We start from the raw sequence: 21,615 nt of genomic DNA on the forward strand, positions 1-21,615 counted from the left end.
GTCTTGTTACATTGCCCAGACTGGTCTATGAGTTTGTCATGCAGCAAAGATGGACTGGACTTAGAATCCTACCACGTAGGCTTCCAAAGAAACTGGAATTTCATGCCTGAGCCACCTTGCCTAGCTTGTAGTACTCCTAACTCCTTATGACTTCATCTGAGTTTCAGTTTTCGTGGTTGTTGACTTTTTACCTTTGTTTCATAGGTTGTCTGTATTCGCTCCACATGGAATGCTCTCTCTCCCAAGTTGAGCTGTGACATGAGACCACTTATATTGAAGACCCTGAGTGAACTATTCTCTCTGGTTCCTTCCTTAACAGTCAATACAGTTGAATATGAGGTATGTGTTTGCAGCCCAAGAAGCCGATTGTTCTGGAAAGGTGTATGATGTGATAACTACTCTCTGAATTAATCCTTCATTTTTACAACTGTTTACATAAAAGGAGATTATGCTTTTATTACAAGACTTATCAAGATTTTAAAAGTGTATTTTATGTTAAAAGTAGTTTCTAAAATGATAGTGTATACGATTAGCTGTTTAAAACCATTATTTCAAATGTTTTAAGTCAAAAAGCATAAGCATTAAAACTTATAAGTTCATGTTTATCATTTTAACAGCCCGAGACACTCCTGAGACTCCTTGCTGTGAGGCTCCTATGACGCTGTTTAATGCTTGCTTCCTAGCTCTGCTTTGAGTGAAATAGTAGACAGTAAAAACTGCATTTATGTCTTTACTTTATAAGGCCTCAGTCTCTTTTTCTCTCCATTACACCTTTCCTCCGGAAGAACTCTAGAGCAGTTTTATCGGTGAATGTCCAGTTCAGTGCCTCTAATAAATTGCCACCTTTCAAGTTTCTCTAACAGCCCTTTGTGTGTTTCAGATCAGGTGATTAGACAGAAGTATCAGAAAATACTTCTAGTCACTTTACTTTGTTTATATATGTGTGTGTGCATTCACCACGTGTGCCACATGCATTCGTGCATCTTCAGAGGTCAGAAAAAGGTGTTAGATTCCCGGGAGCTAATGTCCCATGTGGATGTGAGCCACCCAGCCTGGGTTCTGGGACTCTAATTCATGTCCTCTAGAATAGCAGGGGTTCTTTCTTAACTGTTGAACTATTTCTCTAGCCCCATTTCCTACCATTTAAAATGCTGCACAATGAATAAAATCCAATCCATAATTGCCGAGGTTGAACATCTAGGACTCTGCACAGTGTGTACTGGGTTCGTAGCTGCTGAATGAACTGTGGAGCCAATGTAGGTCGTCGCAAATTTATTTTTATGTGTGGTATTTTCTTATAACTATGAAAGAAAATACTTATTCCTCAATACATTAAGGGGAAACTTTGAGTTGTGACCCTTAGGGCGTGTAGTACAGCAGGTATCTTTGTTTCTGGGTATGATACCTGGGTACTCAGTCTTACTTTGTCCAGAGCCTACAGTGTGACTGGTCAATAGCTAAATCTCAAATGTACAGCCATGGCATGTTGGGCCTGTTCACTTTCTGTCCTCAATGTTGGAAATTTTAATACTTTTGAGTCGCTTGTACTTAAAGGTTTTGAAATTTTGTAATGGACTGCTTTGTGAAGTGGTTTTTATGTGTGGTTTTTGATGTTTGTATACGTGTGGCTGAGAAAGGCCTTTGACCTAGATGATCTTTTCTTTCAGATTTTTTATCTCCTTGGTTTGTCTTTACACAATCAGCAGTTTTCTGTTACTGAGGCAGACTGCACTGAGACCACTTAACCCACTTCTTTTTTCTCAGTCAGAGTGAGAATAGCAACAGTACTGTTAGCAGCAGTGAAGACACAGTGGAGAGATCCAGCCTCTCCTCTTCCCTCCAGCCTCTCCACTTCCCTCCCCCTCCTCTTCTCTACTTCTTTGCCTATTTGCTTTTCTCATATTTGCTCTCTTTTCTTCTCCCTCCCTTCCTCCTCTCCTCTCTCTTCCCTCTAATCTGTTGGTCCTGCTCTCTCACTCTTCCAAGGCATGTATTTAGTTGCTTTATTTAACTGTTTAGCAATTACTTGGATCGAAGCCAAAGTTACATTCAGTTTTCCCAAAACTTTTTTTTGTTCCTTTTTTCTCTTTATCTTTTATTGATTCTTGGTGAATTTCACACCATGTAACCCAATCTCACTCATCTTCCCGGCCCTTTGTATCTTCTCTCTGCCCTTATAACACCTCCCCCAGAAGAAAATAAAATATAAAAATAAAAAAGAATAAAACAAAACCAAAAGAAAACCAAACCAAACTAAACCCCATCTTTGTTGTGGCAGCTTTGGGGGTCACAGTGTGTCCCACAGTGCACCGTCTTTTTCACTTCTTTGCTTGCAGATGTTCATTGCAGTGAACACTGATCTTATTCAAGGCCTCTCTGGCTTCTGCTACACCATCCATTTTGGATCCTCACTGGGACTTCTTTTGAGGTAGATCACCCAATCCCACAGCCTGCAAGGGGCATGGCCAGCTCTCCTTCCTGCTACAGCTACGGGTGGAGGGCATCTCTCCAGTGCCCTCATCTCCTCATGGCAGCTGAGTGGCGGGGCCAGTTCCCTCAAGTTTGTGCCCTTGGATGCCCAAAAGTGCTTCTCACGTCACTTCTATCCCTAGTCACTTCCAAGCTTTCCATTTGTCTGGAATAAACTCTAGAAAACTGAATTTTCCTTTTACAACATGGCAGTTCTCTAAGTGCCATACCCAGCCATCCAGTGAAACAAAGGATGTCTCCCAATGTGTCTTCAAACCTTTCTTTTTATTCATGCTATTCCCCCCGACTAGACTTCCTTTCTTTTCATCTTTAATTTTAAAAATATGCTTTATGAATTGTAAAATCACATTATCTCACTCAATCCTTGGAGAATTTTCCTCCAGCAGGCAGCTGCTGCTCTCAAACTTCTTTGCCTGCCTCTGTGAACTTGTCTTTTATTTTATACTACAGGGATATATAATTTTCCCCACTAAACTATAAACAGTGAATCATAGAGTCCATGATTAAATTGGATTAGGCTTTTTAAATTGCCTTCCATTAGTTATGGTATATTTATTCACCGACTCAGAATACATTAATTCAAACCATATTATGCCATAATGGTACTGATAAATAATGGTAGATACTATTCATGGCCTCTGAAGAAATCAGTATTTATTGAATGTTTGATATATGCCAGGCAAGGGACTACATGAAAGTGTCTAACTCAGGTGTCCTCACTTTCCTGTTGTACTCCGTGGTCCACATCCTCTTCCTCCAAAGTTCAACAGGCACATGAGTGTGGTGGAGGAAGCAACGGACCTCGTTGGGGGGCCTTTCTGAATGCTGATTTAATTGGTGTCAGCAGACTGGCTTTGAAGATGTGCAGTGTTGCTTCCTGTTGACGTAAGGGGGAATTGTTCTGTAAAGTTAAGGAGGGAAGAACAACAGAATGTGATTCAGAGGGGTCAAGCACTAATCTTAACCCTGCCCTACACAAGGAAGGCACTGAGCACGAGCGGGCAAACAGTTCTGAGATTGACTAATTGTTTATTAAATAATTGTCATTAAAAGAAATCAGTCTAGGATTTGTGTTTTTAGTCTTTGAAGTGAAAAAAGACACAGTGACGGCCATATGACATGTGCAACTTAAGAGGGAATTAATCACACCACATGCTACCATGCACCTGCCATGCATCCAGTTAGGGGAAGGTGGCCTGGGAGTGGATGGGATGGGACTAAGACTAATGTCATGGAGTAGTGACGTTTGTATTGGGACTTAAAAGATCAGAGACAATGGTCAGCTTTCTGGATGGTGTCATCTTGGCATTTTTAGTTATGCATGTGTGCAGATGGTCAATTTGAGTGGATTTCCTTTCTGGGTAACGGGTTCAGTCAATCAAATGATGCAAGTTCGTAGTAACGTAATTTCTACCACGTGTTACTTCAGAATCTTCAATTTAAGTCAAACCTTTTCTTAACTTTTTTTTTTCTATATGCTTCCCGATTTTTCAGAATTTTAAAGTTCAAGTCCTCACCTTCCTCTGGACTCACACTCAAAACAAGGTATTTTTATAGAATATTTTTATAGGAATATCTGTGAATCAGAACAAACTGGGGAAAGGGTTATGGGAAAAAAAGGCTCAAGATAAACAATTAGTTCTCTGGAACTGAAGTTTCCATTTTTAAAAAAGTGACTATTAGTAAGTTCATATTTAAAAATGGTTCTCCACTACTCTTATTAATAATGACATGTGAAGGGCTGTTGACATTATCCCTTGCTTTTTATGGTTCTTTCCCCTTTCTGCTTTGGTCCTTCCATATCTGTGTAGTAAAAGAAGGCCTAGTACACAGTACAGTCTGTGTGTTTATGTGGGTTCATGTATGATTGATGTATGTGGAGGCCAGAGGACAACTTCCCATGTCCAAGTAATATCTTTCTTGACACAGGTCTCTGACTGCCATGAATACACCTAGCAGGCTAGGCTAGCTATGCAGCGAGACCTGGGAAACTGCCTGTCTCTGCCTCCCCTGTGATAAGGTTCCAAGTGTGTGTCAGCATGCCAGGATTGCTGGAGACACACTTGCCCAGTGGGTGCATGAGCTCGGACTACAACTAGGTCACTTGTCCTGTTAAACACGGACTTGTCAGATTCTGAATCCTCACAGTCCTACTAAGATCTACTAACTCAGAGCGACCTGAGTAATTAGATAACTTATAAGATTCAAATTAGGATAAAACACTGAATGTTTTTGAGCCCATTGGCTCGGTTTTAGTTTTTGTTACTGTTGGGGGCACTTTCTCCTGAAGAATGCTTCATGGTGATCAGTCATTCTTACTTCTGACATAATGATTTTTTGGTTTTGTTTTGCACCTCTCCAACTTGGGTTTTTTTTTTTTAAACAGTATTTCTTTGAAACGAGAAACAATTTCTTTTTTCAAGCGTCTGGTAAATGTTCTTTTGGACTAAGTAGTACTTGAATCTCAATGGATCCTGGCATTGGTTAGAGGAGATTTTCTTGCCTTCTCTAGATCTGCCGCTGATGTCTGTTGCTTTCTGTCTGCCTCCTCCAGGATCCCATTGTAGCAAGTGCCGCATATAAATCTCTGTCTCACTTCAGTGCTGGAGAGCACACCATTCTTCACCTGCCAGAAAAGGTAAGCACTTTTGAATTTTTTGATGCCGGCTCTTGATTTTTTCCCTCTGGATTCTATGACTTTGTCTCTGGTCATAGGAGCTCTTTACTCGATGAATGTATGTATGTTCCTGTAGGTGTTAGCCTTTAGGCAGTATAACTTGCTCACTGTTCTTTTTGGTCTGTGAAACTGTGAGGGCTTATGCTTTGTAAGTGATGGGTTTGAATCTCTTGCAGCAGCTGAAAGGCAGTGTGGTGCAAAGGCATTTAGTTATCTTACGTGGCTTGCCTGGACGTTCTGAGCTGCTCCTGGAGCCACTTTTCTGTCAAGTTTGAGTACTTTCCTGGAGTTCAATTCTAAGCATGGCCTCACAGGTTCATATTTTTCTATTTCCTGTGGTGCTAAAGATCTTTATATCTCACAACAAATGGTATAAGTAAAAAAAAAAAATCTTCCTTTTAGTAAGGTGGAAAATGATTTATATGGCATGAAGAAAGTGTTGTTACTTCTTAAGGCTCAGCAAAAATATGGTATTAGCTTTTAAAATAACTAAGTCGTTAATGTTGTTATTATTATTGCCGTGTTTGGGATGGAACTCCAGCCTTGTATACGTTAGGCAGTTATGTTTATTTTAAATGAAACATAAAGTCTAGTATCTGATGGACATAGAAGTACATTTCCTTAATCCCAGCACTCTCTGGATGTAAAGGTAGGAGGATGTCTATTATTTCTAGACCTGCCTGGTCCACATCTCAAGTTTTAGGCTAGCCAAGGGCTACACTGTGAGACTCTGTCTTCATAGAAATAAAGAAAAATCTAGTACTTACCTTATTTTAGGTCTTGCTATCATTGCCACTAAGTCCAAATAATACAGATGAGAGATGAATGCCTTTATGGTAAATGATAATATTATACTATATGAAATTACATATACCATTATCCAGAAAGTACCCTGGCTATCAAATGTTGTAAATTCCTTGGCATCTTCAGGCAGAAAAACATGTTTGGCTTTTGTTCTGTGTTAAGTCTTTACAGGGGTCAGGTACAGTAGGGACTTGGCCAACTTAACGCTCGTAGGATTGAAATGGAGCCTCCATGCAGAAGAAGCTGAGCACAGGTCCTGTTGAAGCCAAGTCGTAAGCAAGGCAGGATTTCCTGTACCACTGCGGACTCCCAACAACTTGCCTGGCCAGTGTATTCTGCAGTGCTTACAAGTGCTAAGGCTTACTTAGGTCTTCACAGTGAAAACCAAAGGCACTTCAAACTGCACTGCGCTAACCGTTCAAGTCTGCTTTTATAATGTACAGCTGGGGCTTGAGAGCTGTCTCACTGGTTAAGGAAGAGAGCCGACTGCTCCTCGGACAATCTGTGTAGTTCCTAGCATCCACCTAGTGGCTCAAAACTATCTGTAACTCTAGTTCCAGGGGATCTGACACCCTCTACTGGCATCCACGGGCATGGGCACTGTATAGTGTGGTGCACAGACGCAAAACCATACATGTGCAATAAGAAAATAAAAAGAAAATAGTACTAGGAATTTGGTTTGATATCTCCCGCCAGTAGATCAGTCAAACACTAGTAGGGACACTTTTTTATTATGTTTTTAATAGGCATTTGCTTATTTAAATCATAGCATAACAAGTACCTCTGATTTTTGCTGTTATTGCAGAAATAGCCCAGTCTTGGTAATGGCTTTTATTAAGCAGTTCTTAAGCACTCCTTGCAACTTACCCTGTTAAAATATTGGCTTCTTTTTCTTTTATGCCTCTGGGGCTATATTCACCATCTGATTGTTTGTTAGAGATTATATACTCCATTAAATGGTATATGAAGTTCCCCTTTAGCAGTTCCTCAGTGAAACTCTTTGATACCTTCCGATGCATGCACGCCTCACACCGGCTCTTTATACTTCATAATGTAACTAGTAGTGATCTACTTAGAATCCATGCTTCAGTCATCAGACTGCAGAATGATCAAGGAGAGCCTTTATCACTTCTTTATCTTCATCTTTAGGCATATTCTTTTAAGCATGCTTTTCTGTTGAAAGTAAAATCAGGTTGCATGTTAAAATCCCCTTCTCAGATAGGTCCTCTGCTTCAGAGTGGTAATAGCTCACTATTACTTACCCTTGCCACGGTGGTGACGGTGGGGTGTAAGAATCTTCCCCTCTCTGCCCCCAGTTTCTCTCACCAGGAATCCACCCTCCTGTGTAGACTCACAGCCTCCAGTGCTGAACCTTGTATCCACTGCCGCCGCCGCCTCCTCCTCCTCCTCCTCCTCCTCCTCCTCCTCCTCCTCCTCCTCCTCCTCCTCCTCCTCCTCCTCCTCTTCCTCCTCCTCTTCCTCTTCCTCCTCCTCCTCCTCCTCTTCCTACCCCTCTCCCTCCTCCTCCTCCTCCTCCTCCTCCTCTTCCCCCTCCTCCCCCTCCCCCCTCCTCTCCTAGAGAATTTCACAATCTGCTATGGTTAAATAATACTTACTGGATATTTGCTAAGTGTTGGGCTCTGTCCTATGGGCTGAAGATGTTAAATGATTTTATGAGCTCTTTGAATTTTCAGTAAACATTTGAGTTTACTGAACTCAAATGAGTAAACAAATGAGTAAACATTTTCATTGTTTATCTCAAAATGAAAATCTAAATTTGATTAAAATTTTTTGAGGACCTTTTCATTTCTATGTTAAAAAATATATAGTGTTCTTTCCATTATTTGTATGTATTCTGTTCTTTCATTCTATTTACTATTTTACCTTCATTTCCACAGCATTCCTCTATGTACTCCCCCGCCCCAACAACAACAACAACAGCAAAACCCCATACAAATCAATTAAGACAATATAGAATTGTATTTTCTAGTAAAGTAACAAATAGTGGATACATTTTTACATAGAAGACTGATTATTTTCTTCTGACTTAGAGTCATTAAAAATATTAAACAGTTTTAAAATTAAACTTATAAGATCTTAAGATAGTCTTGTTGATTTCTGAGGTTAATTTTAGAAGTGATAAAGACGGACTCATTATGTATCCAGGGTTGGTATAGCTGTGCTGTAACCGCTTGGCTTTGATTTAAGTGAATGTCATTGCATTCATCAGAGGCTGTTTCTCTTTTGAACTAAATGTATGCAGATACTTGACACTTTCTCCATTATGCTCCTCTGCTTGCGTACACACTCTTAGATTTTCACAGGTTAGACACACGGCAAGGTGCTTGGAAGGTTATCTGGCTAGGAATGCACAGTGAGGCATATTGTAGGCTAAGTTTTCTCATAGTCAATTTAAAGGAGATTTTTAAAGTAATTTGTCATTTTTTTATTCCGCTTTGAGTTTTTCCAATGAAGCATTTCTATAATTTGGAGGCCTTGTGGTTTTCTGTCTTCTAAGAATGTACTGAGCTTTCCCTGGATGTTTTAGCAGCTAATGTGTTGCAATTGCCCAAATTTTGTAACTTCAACAGATACTCTTACAAGTGAGTGCTGTCCCTCTGAGCCTATTAAGTTGTTACATATAAACCAAGGGGAAGGATTGATGTTAGATAGTAGGAGGAAATAATTCCTTAAGACCTGAGCAGAGGCAGGAGAGATGGCTCGACAGTTAAGAGCACTCACTGCTCTTACAGGGGACCAAAGTTCGACTCCTAGTGCCTACATTAGCTGGCATTCACATCAGTATGAAATTAGACTATTTAAGATGAGTGGTTGGGTTTTCATCGTTCCACCTTAGAACTTCCTATAGTGGCTTTTAGAAATGTCAGTGGCCTGAATACTGTTACTTGTTTTGAGTAATGTCACTTGATGGAGCAAAAGGGAGGACCAGGAAAGAAACAGTAAGTACAGAGTGATTGTATCCCTTCTAAGCAATTCTGGAAGCATTTGGTTCTTTAGCACACTTTGCCCAGCAGCTAAGTCTCCTCACATGGAGGGCAGCAGTGGTTTCCTTTTCTCCTTTGCTGCCACCCCATTTCCTTTCTTTTTACTTTCATCTTAAACAACTGTTTTGAGATGTAATTCACAAACCATAGGACTCAGCCATTTAAAGCCAACAGCTCAGCATGGCTAGAACTTGTAAAGAGTGTGTGAGAACATTATTCCCTAAAAGAGCCCATGTTGGGTAGGTGGTCGTCTTTATCTCTTCCTCTCCACATCCTAAACAAACATTCATCTTCTTTCAATCTCTGTGAATTTGTCTTTTCTGGACCTTTCTATAAACAGAGTCATCCAGGTTTCTCTATATGCAGCATGTTTCTCTACGTATCTCTATGCTTTATTCTCCTTTTTAAAAAACGTTGATCATTTTTCACTGCCCCAAGCAGTTCTCTCTCCAGTCCCTAATATATACTTTCATGTCTGTTATTTTAAAGGAAGATTCACAGGTAAGAGAAAACATATGGTCTTGTTAATTTCATTGAATATGGTGATCTTTAATTTCATCCTCTTTCCTACACGTGACATGACTCTACTCTTCATATTGGTAGGATAATATGCTACAGGGTATACATGGCACTTTCTTTCTAACCAGTCAGCTGCTGCTGGGCTACTGTGAACAGCGCCACAGTAACATGAGTATGCAGGGATCTCTATAGCAAACCACCCTTAGTTCCTTCAGGTATACACTGAGAAGGCGGAGAGCTGGGCTATAGGCTAGTCCTTCACTTAGTTTCCTGGGGGGCTTGCAAACTGACTCCAGCAGTATATTGAGGGTTCTTTCCCCTTACATCATTGGCAGCATTTGGTATATTTTTAAATATTTTATATTTGCTACTCTGATTGGATTTGGGCTAATTAAGTCACTTTGTCTGCCCAATGACTAACAATGCTGCACACATTTGCATTTGCGTGCTTGTTTATTTGAGAAGTGTCTGTTAATTTTTTTCATTTTTGTTTGGATTATTTGTTTTTTAATATTAAAGTTTTAAAATTCCTTAGATATTCTGAATATTAATCCCTGTTGGTTAAGTAGAAGGCAAAAGGTTTTTGCTAGTGCATGTGCTGCCCCTTCCCCACTCTGCCATTTTTTCTTAGAAGGACTATAATATGATGCGATCACCATTTGTCCTTTTCAGGACTGAGGGAGTCCTACTCAGAAGATCATTGATGGTGCTGGAGAGAAGGCTTAGCAGATAAGAGCACTGGTTGCTCTAACAAAGGACCCAGGTTCAATTCCCAGCACCCGTTTAATAGTTCACAGGCATCTGTAGCTCTAGTTCAGAAGGATCTGGCACTGTGTTCTGAACTTCACAGGCTCCTCTCGTGCAAGCCGTACACTCACACATGCAGGCGGAACTCCCATGCAAAAAAACAAAATTGCTTTGCAAAGTCATTGCCAGAGAAGAGTGGCATTACACACCTGTAGTCCAGACTTGGGAAGCAACAAAGGGAGAGTCAGGAGCTCCAGCTCAGCCTCGCTACATAACTAGTTGGAGGCTAGCCTGAGCTATGTGAACTTCTCTCTCCAGAACATAGGTCCTCTACCTCCCAAGGGAAAAGGGCTGTTGCCTGGGCCTATACCTTGAATTATTTCCCCTAGATTAGTCTCAGCCTCTCGATCCTTAGGTTGATGTCTTTAATCAATTTTATGTTGATTATTTTATTTTAAATAGTGTACCAGAAGTAATGGTCTGCTTTCAGTGTTCTCTGTGGATATGTAGGGTCTCCTTTCTTCCTTCCTTTCTTTCTTTCTTTCTTTCTTTCTTTCTTTCTTTCTTTCTTTCTGTTTTTGCACTCTTTCTTGAGACTTTTCTCTAGCACATGTTTTTCACCATTCTTTTGAAGACTATTTTGCTGTGACTGGGTACATTTAGTTTTTTGTTCATCTGTTTTTTTTTTTCATTGTTGTTTGTTTCTGCTTTTGTGTCAATATTAAGCTGTTTTTGTTTTTATAGTTGTATAGTATAATTTACAATATTTTCCCCTCCTTTCCTCTCCACTCCACAAGATTACTTTGGCTTATTGTGGTTTCTTGTCCTTGAATATGAATTTTAGGATTAATATTTTCTTTTCTATGAAGAATATGATTAGAGTTTTGAGGCTCTCCCAGAATCTCTCTTCTTTTTGGTTACTTGGCCTTTTTGAAAATATTAATCTTAATAATCTATAAACATTGGATGTCTTTCCATATTCTTCAGTGACACATATTTTTACTTCGTTGGTTAAATTTATTCCTAGGTATCTTGTTTAGGAAAGGGTTATTGAGAGTAACATTGTTTCCCTGGTTTATTCCTCATTAAATTTGTTGTTTAGAAAGCTATTGCATTCTTTCATATATATATATATATATATATATATGTATATATATATATATATATATATATATATAGTTTTCTAAAGGTATACCTGATTTAAATTTTTTTTTTGGTGGACTCTTAAGGTTTTTAAACTATAGTACTGTGTATATGTGTGAATAATAATTTACTTCTTCCTCTCCTGTATGCATTCCTTTTCCTTATTCTCTTACTGACTTGGCTATGGTTTCAAGTACTAGATTGAATGATAGCAGATAAAGTAGAGAACCTTGTCTTCCTTCCAGGTTGAGAGGAAATGACTTTGTTTTTCCTTATTCAATATAAAGTTGGCTGTAGTTTTCTGTCTATAACTTTCATTGTCTTGAGGCGTTATTCTGTCTCTGATTTCTGCAGGGTGGGAGTTTCTCATGAAGGGGTATTGAATTCTGTGAAAGTTTTCTACCTGCAGTAATTATGCAGTTTCTGTCCTGGGACTGGTTAGGTGATCCATTTTTAAATTCTTTTAGAAGATTTATCTGTCTTATCTTACATGTATAAATGTTTTGCCTGCACGTATGTGCAACACATGCACGCTTGTTGGATGCCTGGAAATGGGGTTAACAAATGGCTGTGAGCCACTGGATGTGCTTTGGGAATCAAACCTGGGTCCTCTGGGTCAACAGGTACTCTCCAGCCCCTGCTTGTTATATTTTTATGTGCTTACATTTTTAAAAATTCACTGTAGCCTGATTTCAGCCCTCCTCCTGCCTCTCCTCACACCCTTCCCCTATTCTTCCATTTCCTTATCCTCAGAGACCCCACACTGTGGGCACCAACTCACTCTGAAACATCAAGTCACAGCTGGAATAGGTGCATCCTCTCCCTCTGAAGCCAGGAAGGCAGCCCAACTAGGGGAAAGGGGTCCAGAGGCAGGCAATAGCGTCAGAGACAGCCCCTGTTCCAATTGGTGAGGGACCTACATGAAGACCAAGTTACATATCTGCTACAAATGTGTTGGGGACAGAAGTCCAGCCCACACATGCTCTTTGGTTGGTGGCTCAGTCTCTATGAGCTACCATGGGCCCAAGTTAGTTGACTCTAGGTCTTCTTGTGGTATCTTTGACCCCTCCAGCTCCCTTAATCCTCTTCCCCACCCTTCCACAGAACTCTCAGGACTCCACCGATTGTTCAGTGCATCTGTCTCCGTCAGTGGCTGGAAGAAAGCTCTCAGAAGACAGTTATCCTAGAGTCTACACGCATAGCAGAGGGCCATTGATAGTGTCAGGGGTGGGCTCTCTACTGGGAGATTCGCTATTGAGGCTTCAGTCTCATTGTTCATAGTTGATTTGTTTAGGCTTTTCATCTTCTTTAATATTTGCATATGGTATATGTGTGGACTTTTATGCATTTCTTCCACATTCTTCAATTTATTAGAATTTTTTGAAGCTTCCTCCAGAGGTTCTTTGGATTTCAGTGGTTCCCTGAGGTTCTCTGGATTTCAGTGGTATCTATTGCTTTTCCTCTGTGTCTAGTCTTTCTGTCTCTTCTGATTTGCTGGGTGAAGTCTTTGTCAATGCTGTTTATGCCTTCAAAGGACAAATTCTTTTTTTTTTTCATTGATTCTTTTGATTTTCAGTGTTATTTCCATTATTTCAACAAGTTCATTTTTGATCTTTTTTTCCAAACCTTTATTTATCTGGTACATCTGGAAGAGAAGGGCATATGTGTGGTGGCACATGCGAGGCTATCACAGGGCAAATCAGTTTTCACTGTCTCTTTACGGGTCTCGGGGATCAAATCAGGTCATCGGGCTTGGTAGCAAGTGCCCTAAGCCTTGCACCCTTTATTATTTTTTTGAAGTTTTATTTTATTGCTTTTAATGATTGAGTAGTGTTCCATTGCATGAATTTACTTAAGTTTGCTTATTAATTCATACACTGAAGAATATTTGAGTACCCTTTTATTTGGGAACTATAATGAATAATGCTTCTTGAACATTTGTATATAAATCTTTGTATAAGCATATACTTTTGTCTGTTTTTGTTATTGTTTTTATTGTTTTTCCAAACATTCTTGGTGCTTAAAACAAAGAAGCAGGTCAGAGTGACAGTGAACTAGCTCTTTTGTTCACCCAGTTTTCAGGAATTAGGAGGTTCTAGTACTGGTTAGACTTTCAAAGACAGTTCTCAATCTTAGTAGACATAGAAAATTGCAACCACAAGCCAGAGACACTTGAAACTCTGCTTGTCAGAACTAAAGGTTCTTTCTCTTTGTGCCAGGGCATCTCCGATAACTCTCCTTACGGATTCATGGCTGTGCTGGAGTCAGATTATTACACATAAGAGAAGCATTTGCTGTCTGTTTTCTTTTATCCTTTTGAAGACTCCTGACTCAGTGCAGTTGCTAATGAAATGGTGCTTTGGGGACCCATGAAGGAGGCAGTCTGCAGGAATTGTTAATTATTTCTAAAAATAACTTCCGGAGACAGGCAAATGGTAACGACTAGATTCTGGCACTTTATGGTTATAGCAACCACTTTTCTGTATTTTGATTCCCTACCCTAATGCTTAATTATCTCCACATGGACATTATGATGGTGTGTCATTGAAAGTATTAAAAACTTAATTAATTGCCACCATCATGTTATAGAAAATATGATAGTGCTAATCTTAGATTCTTATTTTGGTTCACACAAAGCTAAGTAATCACAAAGCAACTGAAAAAAAAACTTCAAAATGCAAATTACACATAGTAAAGCAAAGCTACTGATTACTGATTTTAGTGTTATTTTCCATAGCAACTATTGCTAAATCCAAAGAATGTCAAATAGAGCATTTGTCATGTCACAATCTTGTCACTAGAAGATTTGACACTTCGCCTTAGAGAATAAGTAGGAATGACAATTTTTAAAAATTTAAACTTAATATTTGTGTGTATGTATGTATGTGTTTGTTACATGTGGGTGCAGTCAGAGAGGCCAGAAGAGTAGGTTGGAATGCCAAGAGCTAGAGTTTTAAACCGTGGTGGGCTGCCCAGCATGGGGCTGGGATCCAAACTCAGGTCCTCTGGAAAGTCAACAGTTGCTCTGGTCTCGAGCCATCTCTCTAAAATCACACATTAAAATAAAAACTTACATAAATAAAATATTTAACTATACACCAGAATAGTTAAACACATTGAAAATGTCATTAATATCTTACTTTACTGTGTGATGTATTGTTTTATTAGTTTTCTATAATAATTGCTTATGCTGGCGTATGGTGATGTTCTTGTTATATTGCTCTCGGTTCATTAAATGCAACTGAGAGCATACCAAATAACATGAATTTACCATTCAGTCAGAGAGTGTGTGTGTGTGTGTGTGTGTGTGTGTGTGTGTGTGTATGTTGGGGGGTGAAGGGAGCCAGGTCTCTTTATGGCTGACCTAGAATTCACTATGTAGACTAGACTGACCTTGAACACAACAGTTCCACCTGCCTCTGCCTCTCATGTGCTTGGATTAAAGGTGTGCACCACCACACCTGGTGATACATGATAGAATTTTTTAAATTTTTATTTAAATTGTCTTTTGATATTGAAGAGTGATTGAGTCTAAGACAAATTTTTATATCTTAACAGTCAACAAAGAATGTATTTGACATGTGTTATTTTCATGCTCTCTAACATGTCATTACTTATGTCAGATAAGGCCAGAAATGCCGGTTCCCGATGAGTTGGATGAGGAGGAATCTGTGGACCTTTCCATCCCTGGCTCTTGCTATCTCCGACTGCTGACCATCACTGCTCCTTCAATTTTACCAGGTAACTCCTGTTTGACTGGAATCTTCCAGTGCTTTTGCCTGTGTAGTAAATTGTGGGAGCTTCTGTTTGTTTATTTGGTGTGCACATGCTGTTGTTTACAAACAGATACTTTCTATCTGAAATGCTAAGTGTACCTGAGTGTTTTAGAGGGACGGTCTCAGGTGATATGGTGTTTCACCATCATAAAGCCATTAGAGGACAGTAACATTTAACTGAGCATAATTGTTCTCAATGAGAAGTAGAAGTCATTTCAAAAGCTGGTAATTGTGTAAAACAGATTTAAAGTAGAACTCCAGGCCACTGCTTTAATTAATGCCTCTTTGTTATAAGCTAAGTGAGAAATATCTACTTTTAAGAGATTTACTTGTGGTTTAATCATTATGAATTTATTTTCCTTTTTAAATTAAATTTATTTATTTATTCCCTTACAACCCAATATCAGCTTTCCTTCTCCTCCCAGTACATCCTCCTTCCCTTTGGAGAAGAAGTCCCACTGGGACTCCCTAGCACATCTTGTTGCCTCAGAGGACTAGGCACATCCTCTTCCCCTGAGGCCAGACAAGGCTGTCCATTTCAGGCCATGGGATTCACAGGCAGGCAGCAGGCAGGTGAGAGGCTCAGGGGCAGTCTCTGCTCCAGTTGTTTGGGAGAAGACCAACCTGGTCATCTGCTGCATATGTTCAGGGTGCCCTAGGTCCAGCCCATGTTCTTTGATTGATGATCCAGTCTCTAGGAGTCCAAGGGTCAAGGTTAGTTGACTCTGTTGGTCTTCCTGTGGCATCCCTGTCCTTTAGGGTTCCTCAGTCTTTCTCCCAGCTCTTCCATAAGATGATCCAAGCTCCATGTAATGTTTGGTGTGAGTCTCAGTATCTCTTCCCATTGACTGCTGGGTGCAGTGAGCCTCTCAGAGGACAGCTATGCTGGGCTCCTGTCTATTGCATTTTTAAAAGATTTTATTTTATTATTTTTTGGGTTTGGGTACCTTGCTTGCATGTATCTCTGTGTGCCATATAAATAGCTTGTGCTTGGGGAAATACCACAGACAATTTTGAGGGACCCACATGGGTGCAGGGAATAGAACTCAGGTCCTTTGCAAGAACAAGAACTCTTACCTGCTGAGGCATCTCTCCACACCAGTTTTTTCTTTCTATAAAGTTTGTGAATCACAGTATTAAAGTTTTAGAGCTATAAATTAACGTGTGCATTATTTGTGCATATACAGACGTAAGTTAGTTAATTTAAGCAGGAGTCAGGTTGGGCACTGAAACACACAGGTGTGGTGTGCTGATGAGGCAGAAGCAGAAGGCCGTGAGGGAGAGGCCAGGGTTAGACTTCTGCCAGGCACAGTGGATTTGAGCCTCACCTGGTCTGTGTAGTGAGTTGCAGGCCATCCTGGGCTACTTGGTGGCACCATGTCTTTTTGTGATTTTAAATAATTTTAAGGATCAAATTATGTGGTCATTGGTTTTGGTATTAGGTTTATTAGACTGCTAGCTTTTAAGAGGCATGCTGTGCGTGTATGTGGTCTTCACACACGTAAAACTTTCACTGCCTCTTTTTAAGACTTACCCAAGAAACAGTAGGTGAATATAGCTGAGACATGGATTATGACTATGATTAAAATTTTATATTATTTAAAATTTATCTCCTTGCTATTAAAAATTCCTTAAAAATTTCATAGATGATCCATTGTGATAGCTGAGATATGGATTATGGGCTGTGATTAAAATTTCATATTATTTAAAATTCATCTTCTGGTTATTAAAAATTCCTTAAAAATTCCATAGATGATCGTTGTGATCGTAAGCTCGTCAATGTTAGCCAATATTTTGCTTTTTTGTTCAAATTCTGCCTTGAAAATATATACATGCAAACACTTAAGTTTTGAAAATGAGGTTTCATAAAAGAAATGAATGTTGTTATAGCTTTTCAACATAGTCATTGTTATATGTGATTATAGTAACCTATAGTGTTAATATCTGTTTATTTCTTGATTTCCTGACAAGTAGAGTTTCTCTGGAAATTTAGCCAAGTATGTATTGTTCATTTTTAGACAGAAGTCCTGACTGTCTCTGCCTCCTTTCATTGGAGCAAACTGAACAGTGGAGCATAGCCAAAGCTACCATGTTTTCATGTCTTCTCTTCTTTATGAGCTTCAAAGACTCCTTCACCATTGCTTTCTTCTCCACACTTCCTATCTTATGGCTCTCCGGGAGCCTTGAGTCTCTCCAGGGTTAATTGCTGCAGGAGTAGGAAAACGCCTTGCTCTATAAATCCTCCAGTACCCTGAAACAGCCATGCCCAATAGCTCACTTGGGGTTTTAAAATGACTTTGTGTCCTTTGCTGATTTCTGCTGCCTTCTGGCCAGTGGGAGGGTGTGACTACCTGGGGAGGAAGGAAAGGTTGCTACTGAGAACACCTTTTGAGGGTTGGTCCCTCTGTGCTAGCTCTGTGCTAGTGTTCATACTTGATGGCTACAGCACTCTACCAACTGTGCTTTTTAGTCGTTGTTGTTTGTTGTTTGTTTTTTGGAAATCTGGTAATTGGAGTCAAGTTGGTTTTGTAGGTATAACTCTGTCTGGCAAACCATCACCATAGACAGTGTTTTAATTTGTTCTGTGCTCACTTTCTCTGATTAATGAAGTGCGGACAAGCAGACAAGGGCATAGGTTGCAGCCATGGCAACAAAGACTAGGAGGATCCTGGGTGGATGATGCTTGGTAGCCACTAGTTACTGATGGTGGTGAAGTTGCTCTGAAAAGAGAGAGAACATGGCCTGTCTTTCATGGTAATTATTTCTTTCTCTTCCTCTTCCTCTTCCTCCTCTTTCTCTTTCTCCCTCCAGTCTTCTTCCTCCTTCCCTCCTTTTCCTCATCCTCCTTTTCTTCCTCTTCTTCTTAAACTATTTTTAAAAATTTTACCTGTGTTGGTGCTTTGCCTAGGTGTGTATAGGTGCATTGTGTCTGGGTGTACCTGGTGGCCATGGAGGAGAAGACATCAAATTTCCTGGTCCTGGTGTCCTTTTAAAGTTGGAGCTTAAAATTGTTTGCACTATAGTCCTGTTTGGATTTTGCCAGAAACTTTGTGTTTGTGAACGTTTGGATTTAGATTTTTATTTCTTTCATTTCAGACAGTGTAATTAAGATTCTTGGTTCCTTATGCTAAATTTATTTTTTTCAGTTGTGGGATGATTTTCTATTAGATATAACTGCAGTGATAACATGCTCACCTTGTTTTGTATAGATTTTCATCCTTTTATTAAATTCTCACCTGGTTGTATGTAAGGAAGAGGCCAAGGTCAAGCCTGCAGAGAGAGGGGAGAATGCTGGTTACTGGCTCAGTTGCTTGGGCAAGACGGTGTTCTCTGTAGTGTCTTCTCCATTCAGGTGCCTGCGTCTTCTCCTTACCTCACATCTCCAGGAGGGAGTGGAGAGGCTTTTATTGAGCACAGAGCGAGATAAGTAGACAGCTTTCTGTTGCTGGAACAGTGCACTTGCAAGTAAGTAGATTTTCTCTTGACATATGCTTATCCCTTTTGTCAGAACACAGTTCTTTCTTAAGAATATGAAATCACCCTCTCTTACCCAAGCGCTCCTGTCTTCACACTCACATGACTCACACACATTTCAGAGTCTGTACTCAGGCTGAGCTTGGAGCAGTCATACCTATACCACATTGTTCCGGAATTGGAGTACATAGCCTGCAATTTCATAGCATTCCTTTGTTTAGACGTTACAGTCATGAAGGTCATTACAAAGAAGGGCTTCGTGCTCAATGGAATAATTGAAGAAAGTTTAATAACGTCATTCTTTACAATTGTGTTTGTGAAGTTTATGGAAATTCATTAGACACAATGAATCATCCGAGAATAGCTAAGGTCCTTGGCCTGTGCGGGGAGGGTGAAAGACGTGCATGTCACAGATAGAGCTGCCTGAGGGGAGACAGCCCTCTGAATAAGGGTGCAGGCAGCCTGTAGTAACCTGTTGGACAGTATCTAGGGAATAAGTTCCCTGACTTCACTGTGTTTTCACTCTTTGATCTTCTGCCAATGCCTTTCATTGGTTGACAAAATGAGCAACCTCTTAATGCATTTCTTAAAGCTTAGTTTTGGAGGCTGCAGAGCAGCATTGAGAATGGTAGAGGGTAATTGTAGAGGAGTCAATAGAAACTGTTCCCAATAGATGTTCTCAGTTCTCTCTCTCTCTCAATCCCTCTCTCTCTCTCTCTCTCTCTCTCTCTCTCTTTCTGTGTGTGTGTGTGTGTGTGTTTGTGTATTGTATGTGAATGTTTATGTATATGTGGAGACCAGAGGTCAGTACTTTGTATGTATGTATTATATGTTCATGTACACATCTATACATGTGTATGGACTAGCAGTTGATAATGCGTGTATATTATATGGACATCTGTGTATGTGCATGTGTGTGTATAGACCACATTCGACGTTGTTTGTGTTATATGAGCATGACTGTGTATCTTTGTGCATGTGTATAGACTAGAGATTGATATTGTATGTGTGTATGCATGTCGTATGTGCATGTCTATGTATGTGTGTACATGTGTATAGGCCAGAGATTGACATTGTGTGTGTGATATATGTGCATGTCTATCTGTGTGTGTGTGTGTGTGTGTGTGTGTGTGTGTGTGTGTGTGTATACACCAGAGATTGACATTGGTTGCCTTCTTCAATTGCTGTCTTCCTTTTTTTGAGATGGAGATTTTCGCTTGTATCTAGGCCTTGCCATTTAGGTAGACTGTCTGACCAGCAGGTTGCAGGCATCCTCTGTCTTTGACTCACCATTGCTGGAGTGGCATGTGTGTGCTGCCTCACTTGGCCTTCTTATGTAGGTGTTGGAGATCAAATTTATGTCCTCATGCTCTGCTGTCATCTTTACCAACTGAGCTATGTCCCCAGTCCCTCTCCTCTCTGTGCATGGGTAAGTTTGGTTGTATCCTGGGGATTATATAGAAAAAATAGAAGAAAACTTAATTATTGTTCCAGTGAGCACTTACTTTAAATCATGGTCATTTAAAGGAGACTGTGAGGTAAAAATATTTCTAGTTAAATTTGGATATGGCTGTGTGGTCCCTTATTTTCCTGTTTATACTGAAGGAATGTGCAGTAGTTTTTCCTGTTTGTTTTTCCACTGTGATTTATTTAGCTTTAATGTTTTGTTTTTATTTCTGTATTGGGCAGCCTCTAGTGGTCCTTGAGGAAATAACACTCAAACATGAACCCACTGTCTTACCATTGTTTTTTGACATCTTGTCTTCCGATCCTACATTTTTATGTTGTTTTGTAGTACATACAGTGTCAAATAACAAAGATCATGAGGTTCGCTAGAAGGAGCATAAACAAAGAAAGTAAGAAATGAGCCTTTCCTTACAAGTTTTTAATACTTGTGCTAACATTGCTACAGGATCGGCTTGGTTCTAAAAGGTCTCTCTGAAAACATCCAAAGGACAGGAGGACTCATTCCATGCAAAGCTAGAAACAGCGTGCTTCAGGAGGACAGCCAGCAAGTCTTGTGCTCCCGTACAGCACAGCAAGTGTACATTTCAGAACAGAAGGGGCTCTTTAGGCTATCTGGAAAGATATCTTTTACTTGGCAAGAAGGGAACATGGCAGAAATGAGGTCAGAGGGAGAGCCCCAATGATTCCTTATTTGAGGTCAGAGGCTGTACCGTTTTTGTTTGTTTGCTTTTGTTTGTTTTTCTTTATTTGTTTGATTTTATGTACAGTGAAAGCTATTAGATGGTATTAAGAAAGTAAAGGGCAACTTGAGCGTCTGGCTAGAGAATGCTACGGGGTGATCATGGGAAAGAAGAGACTAAAGATACAGCTTTTGTATTAGATATTTGAGGAAGGGCAAATAACTAGGCAAGGTTTCATGAAAATGATTGTAAAAGAAGGACTCTAAAGGTGGAGGCACAAGAATTACCAGTAGATGGTATGTGAAGAAATGAGGAAATAAGAATGAATTCCAAGAACTGAGAATGAAAGCTAAGAATACCTGAGCTGTGCGGTGCTTTGTTCAGGTCTGTGAACTTTGAAGGAAGAGACGATGTTCAGAGGTTTACTTTTCCTTTTGTAAATTTCAGCCTGGAATGGAGCTGGATTCCCGTGCACCAGGTATGGAGGAATGCACTTCTTCTGGAGTATCACATGCATTTGGGTTTTGATCTCTTTTTATTTTATTCTAGCTTTGGAAGAATTCTTCACGTCTCTTGTGAGACAAGAGATGGTGAATATGCCCCGTGGGATATACCACTCAGCATTGAAGGGAGGCGTCTGCTCAGACCAAGGGAAGACAGTAGCAGGAATCCCCAACTTTATATTGAAGACATATGAAACAAACAAGCAACCAGGACTGAAACCCGGTCTGGCAGGTAAGAACTGCACGATGGTGAAGCACAGGCGTAGAGCGTCCTGTCTTAACTTGTACTGCCATGTGTACTTGTAATAGGTTACATGGTAGGATGTGCTA

The 21,615-nt window shown here is 39.9% G+C and overlaps 1 protein-coding gene across 5 annotated transcripts in view; it reads left to right on the plus strand.

The window, feature by feature from the left end:
- Focad (focadhesin) overlaps positions 1 to 21,615 on the plus strand; it is a 321,997-nt gene that overhangs the window by 195,719 nt on the left and 104,663 nt on the right. For all 5 annotated transcript variants that reach the window (NM_001427695.1, XM_039111093.2, XM_017593754.3 and 2 more), the window contains 5 exons: positions 205 to 339; positions 3,985 to 4,035; positions 5,045 to 5,128; positions 15,009 to 15,126; positions 21,332 to 21,517. In NM_001427695.1, the coding sequence (NP_001414624.1) occupies positions 205 to 339; positions 3,985 to 4,035; positions 5,045 to 5,128; positions 15,009 to 15,126; positions 21,332 to 21,517 (574 nt within the window). The remainder of the gene's footprint in view (positions 1 to 204; positions 340 to 3,984; positions 4,036 to 5,044; positions 5,129 to 15,008; positions 15,127 to 21,331; positions 21,518 to 21,615) is intronic.

This window comes from Rattus norvegicus, chromosome 5 (genome assembly GCF_036323735.1).
Source record: "Rattus norvegicus strain BN/NHsdMcwi chromosome 5, GRCr8, whole genome shotgun sequence".
Taxonomy (NCBI): Eukaryota; Metazoa; Chordata; class Mammalia; order Rodentia; family Muridae; genus Rattus; species Rattus norvegicus.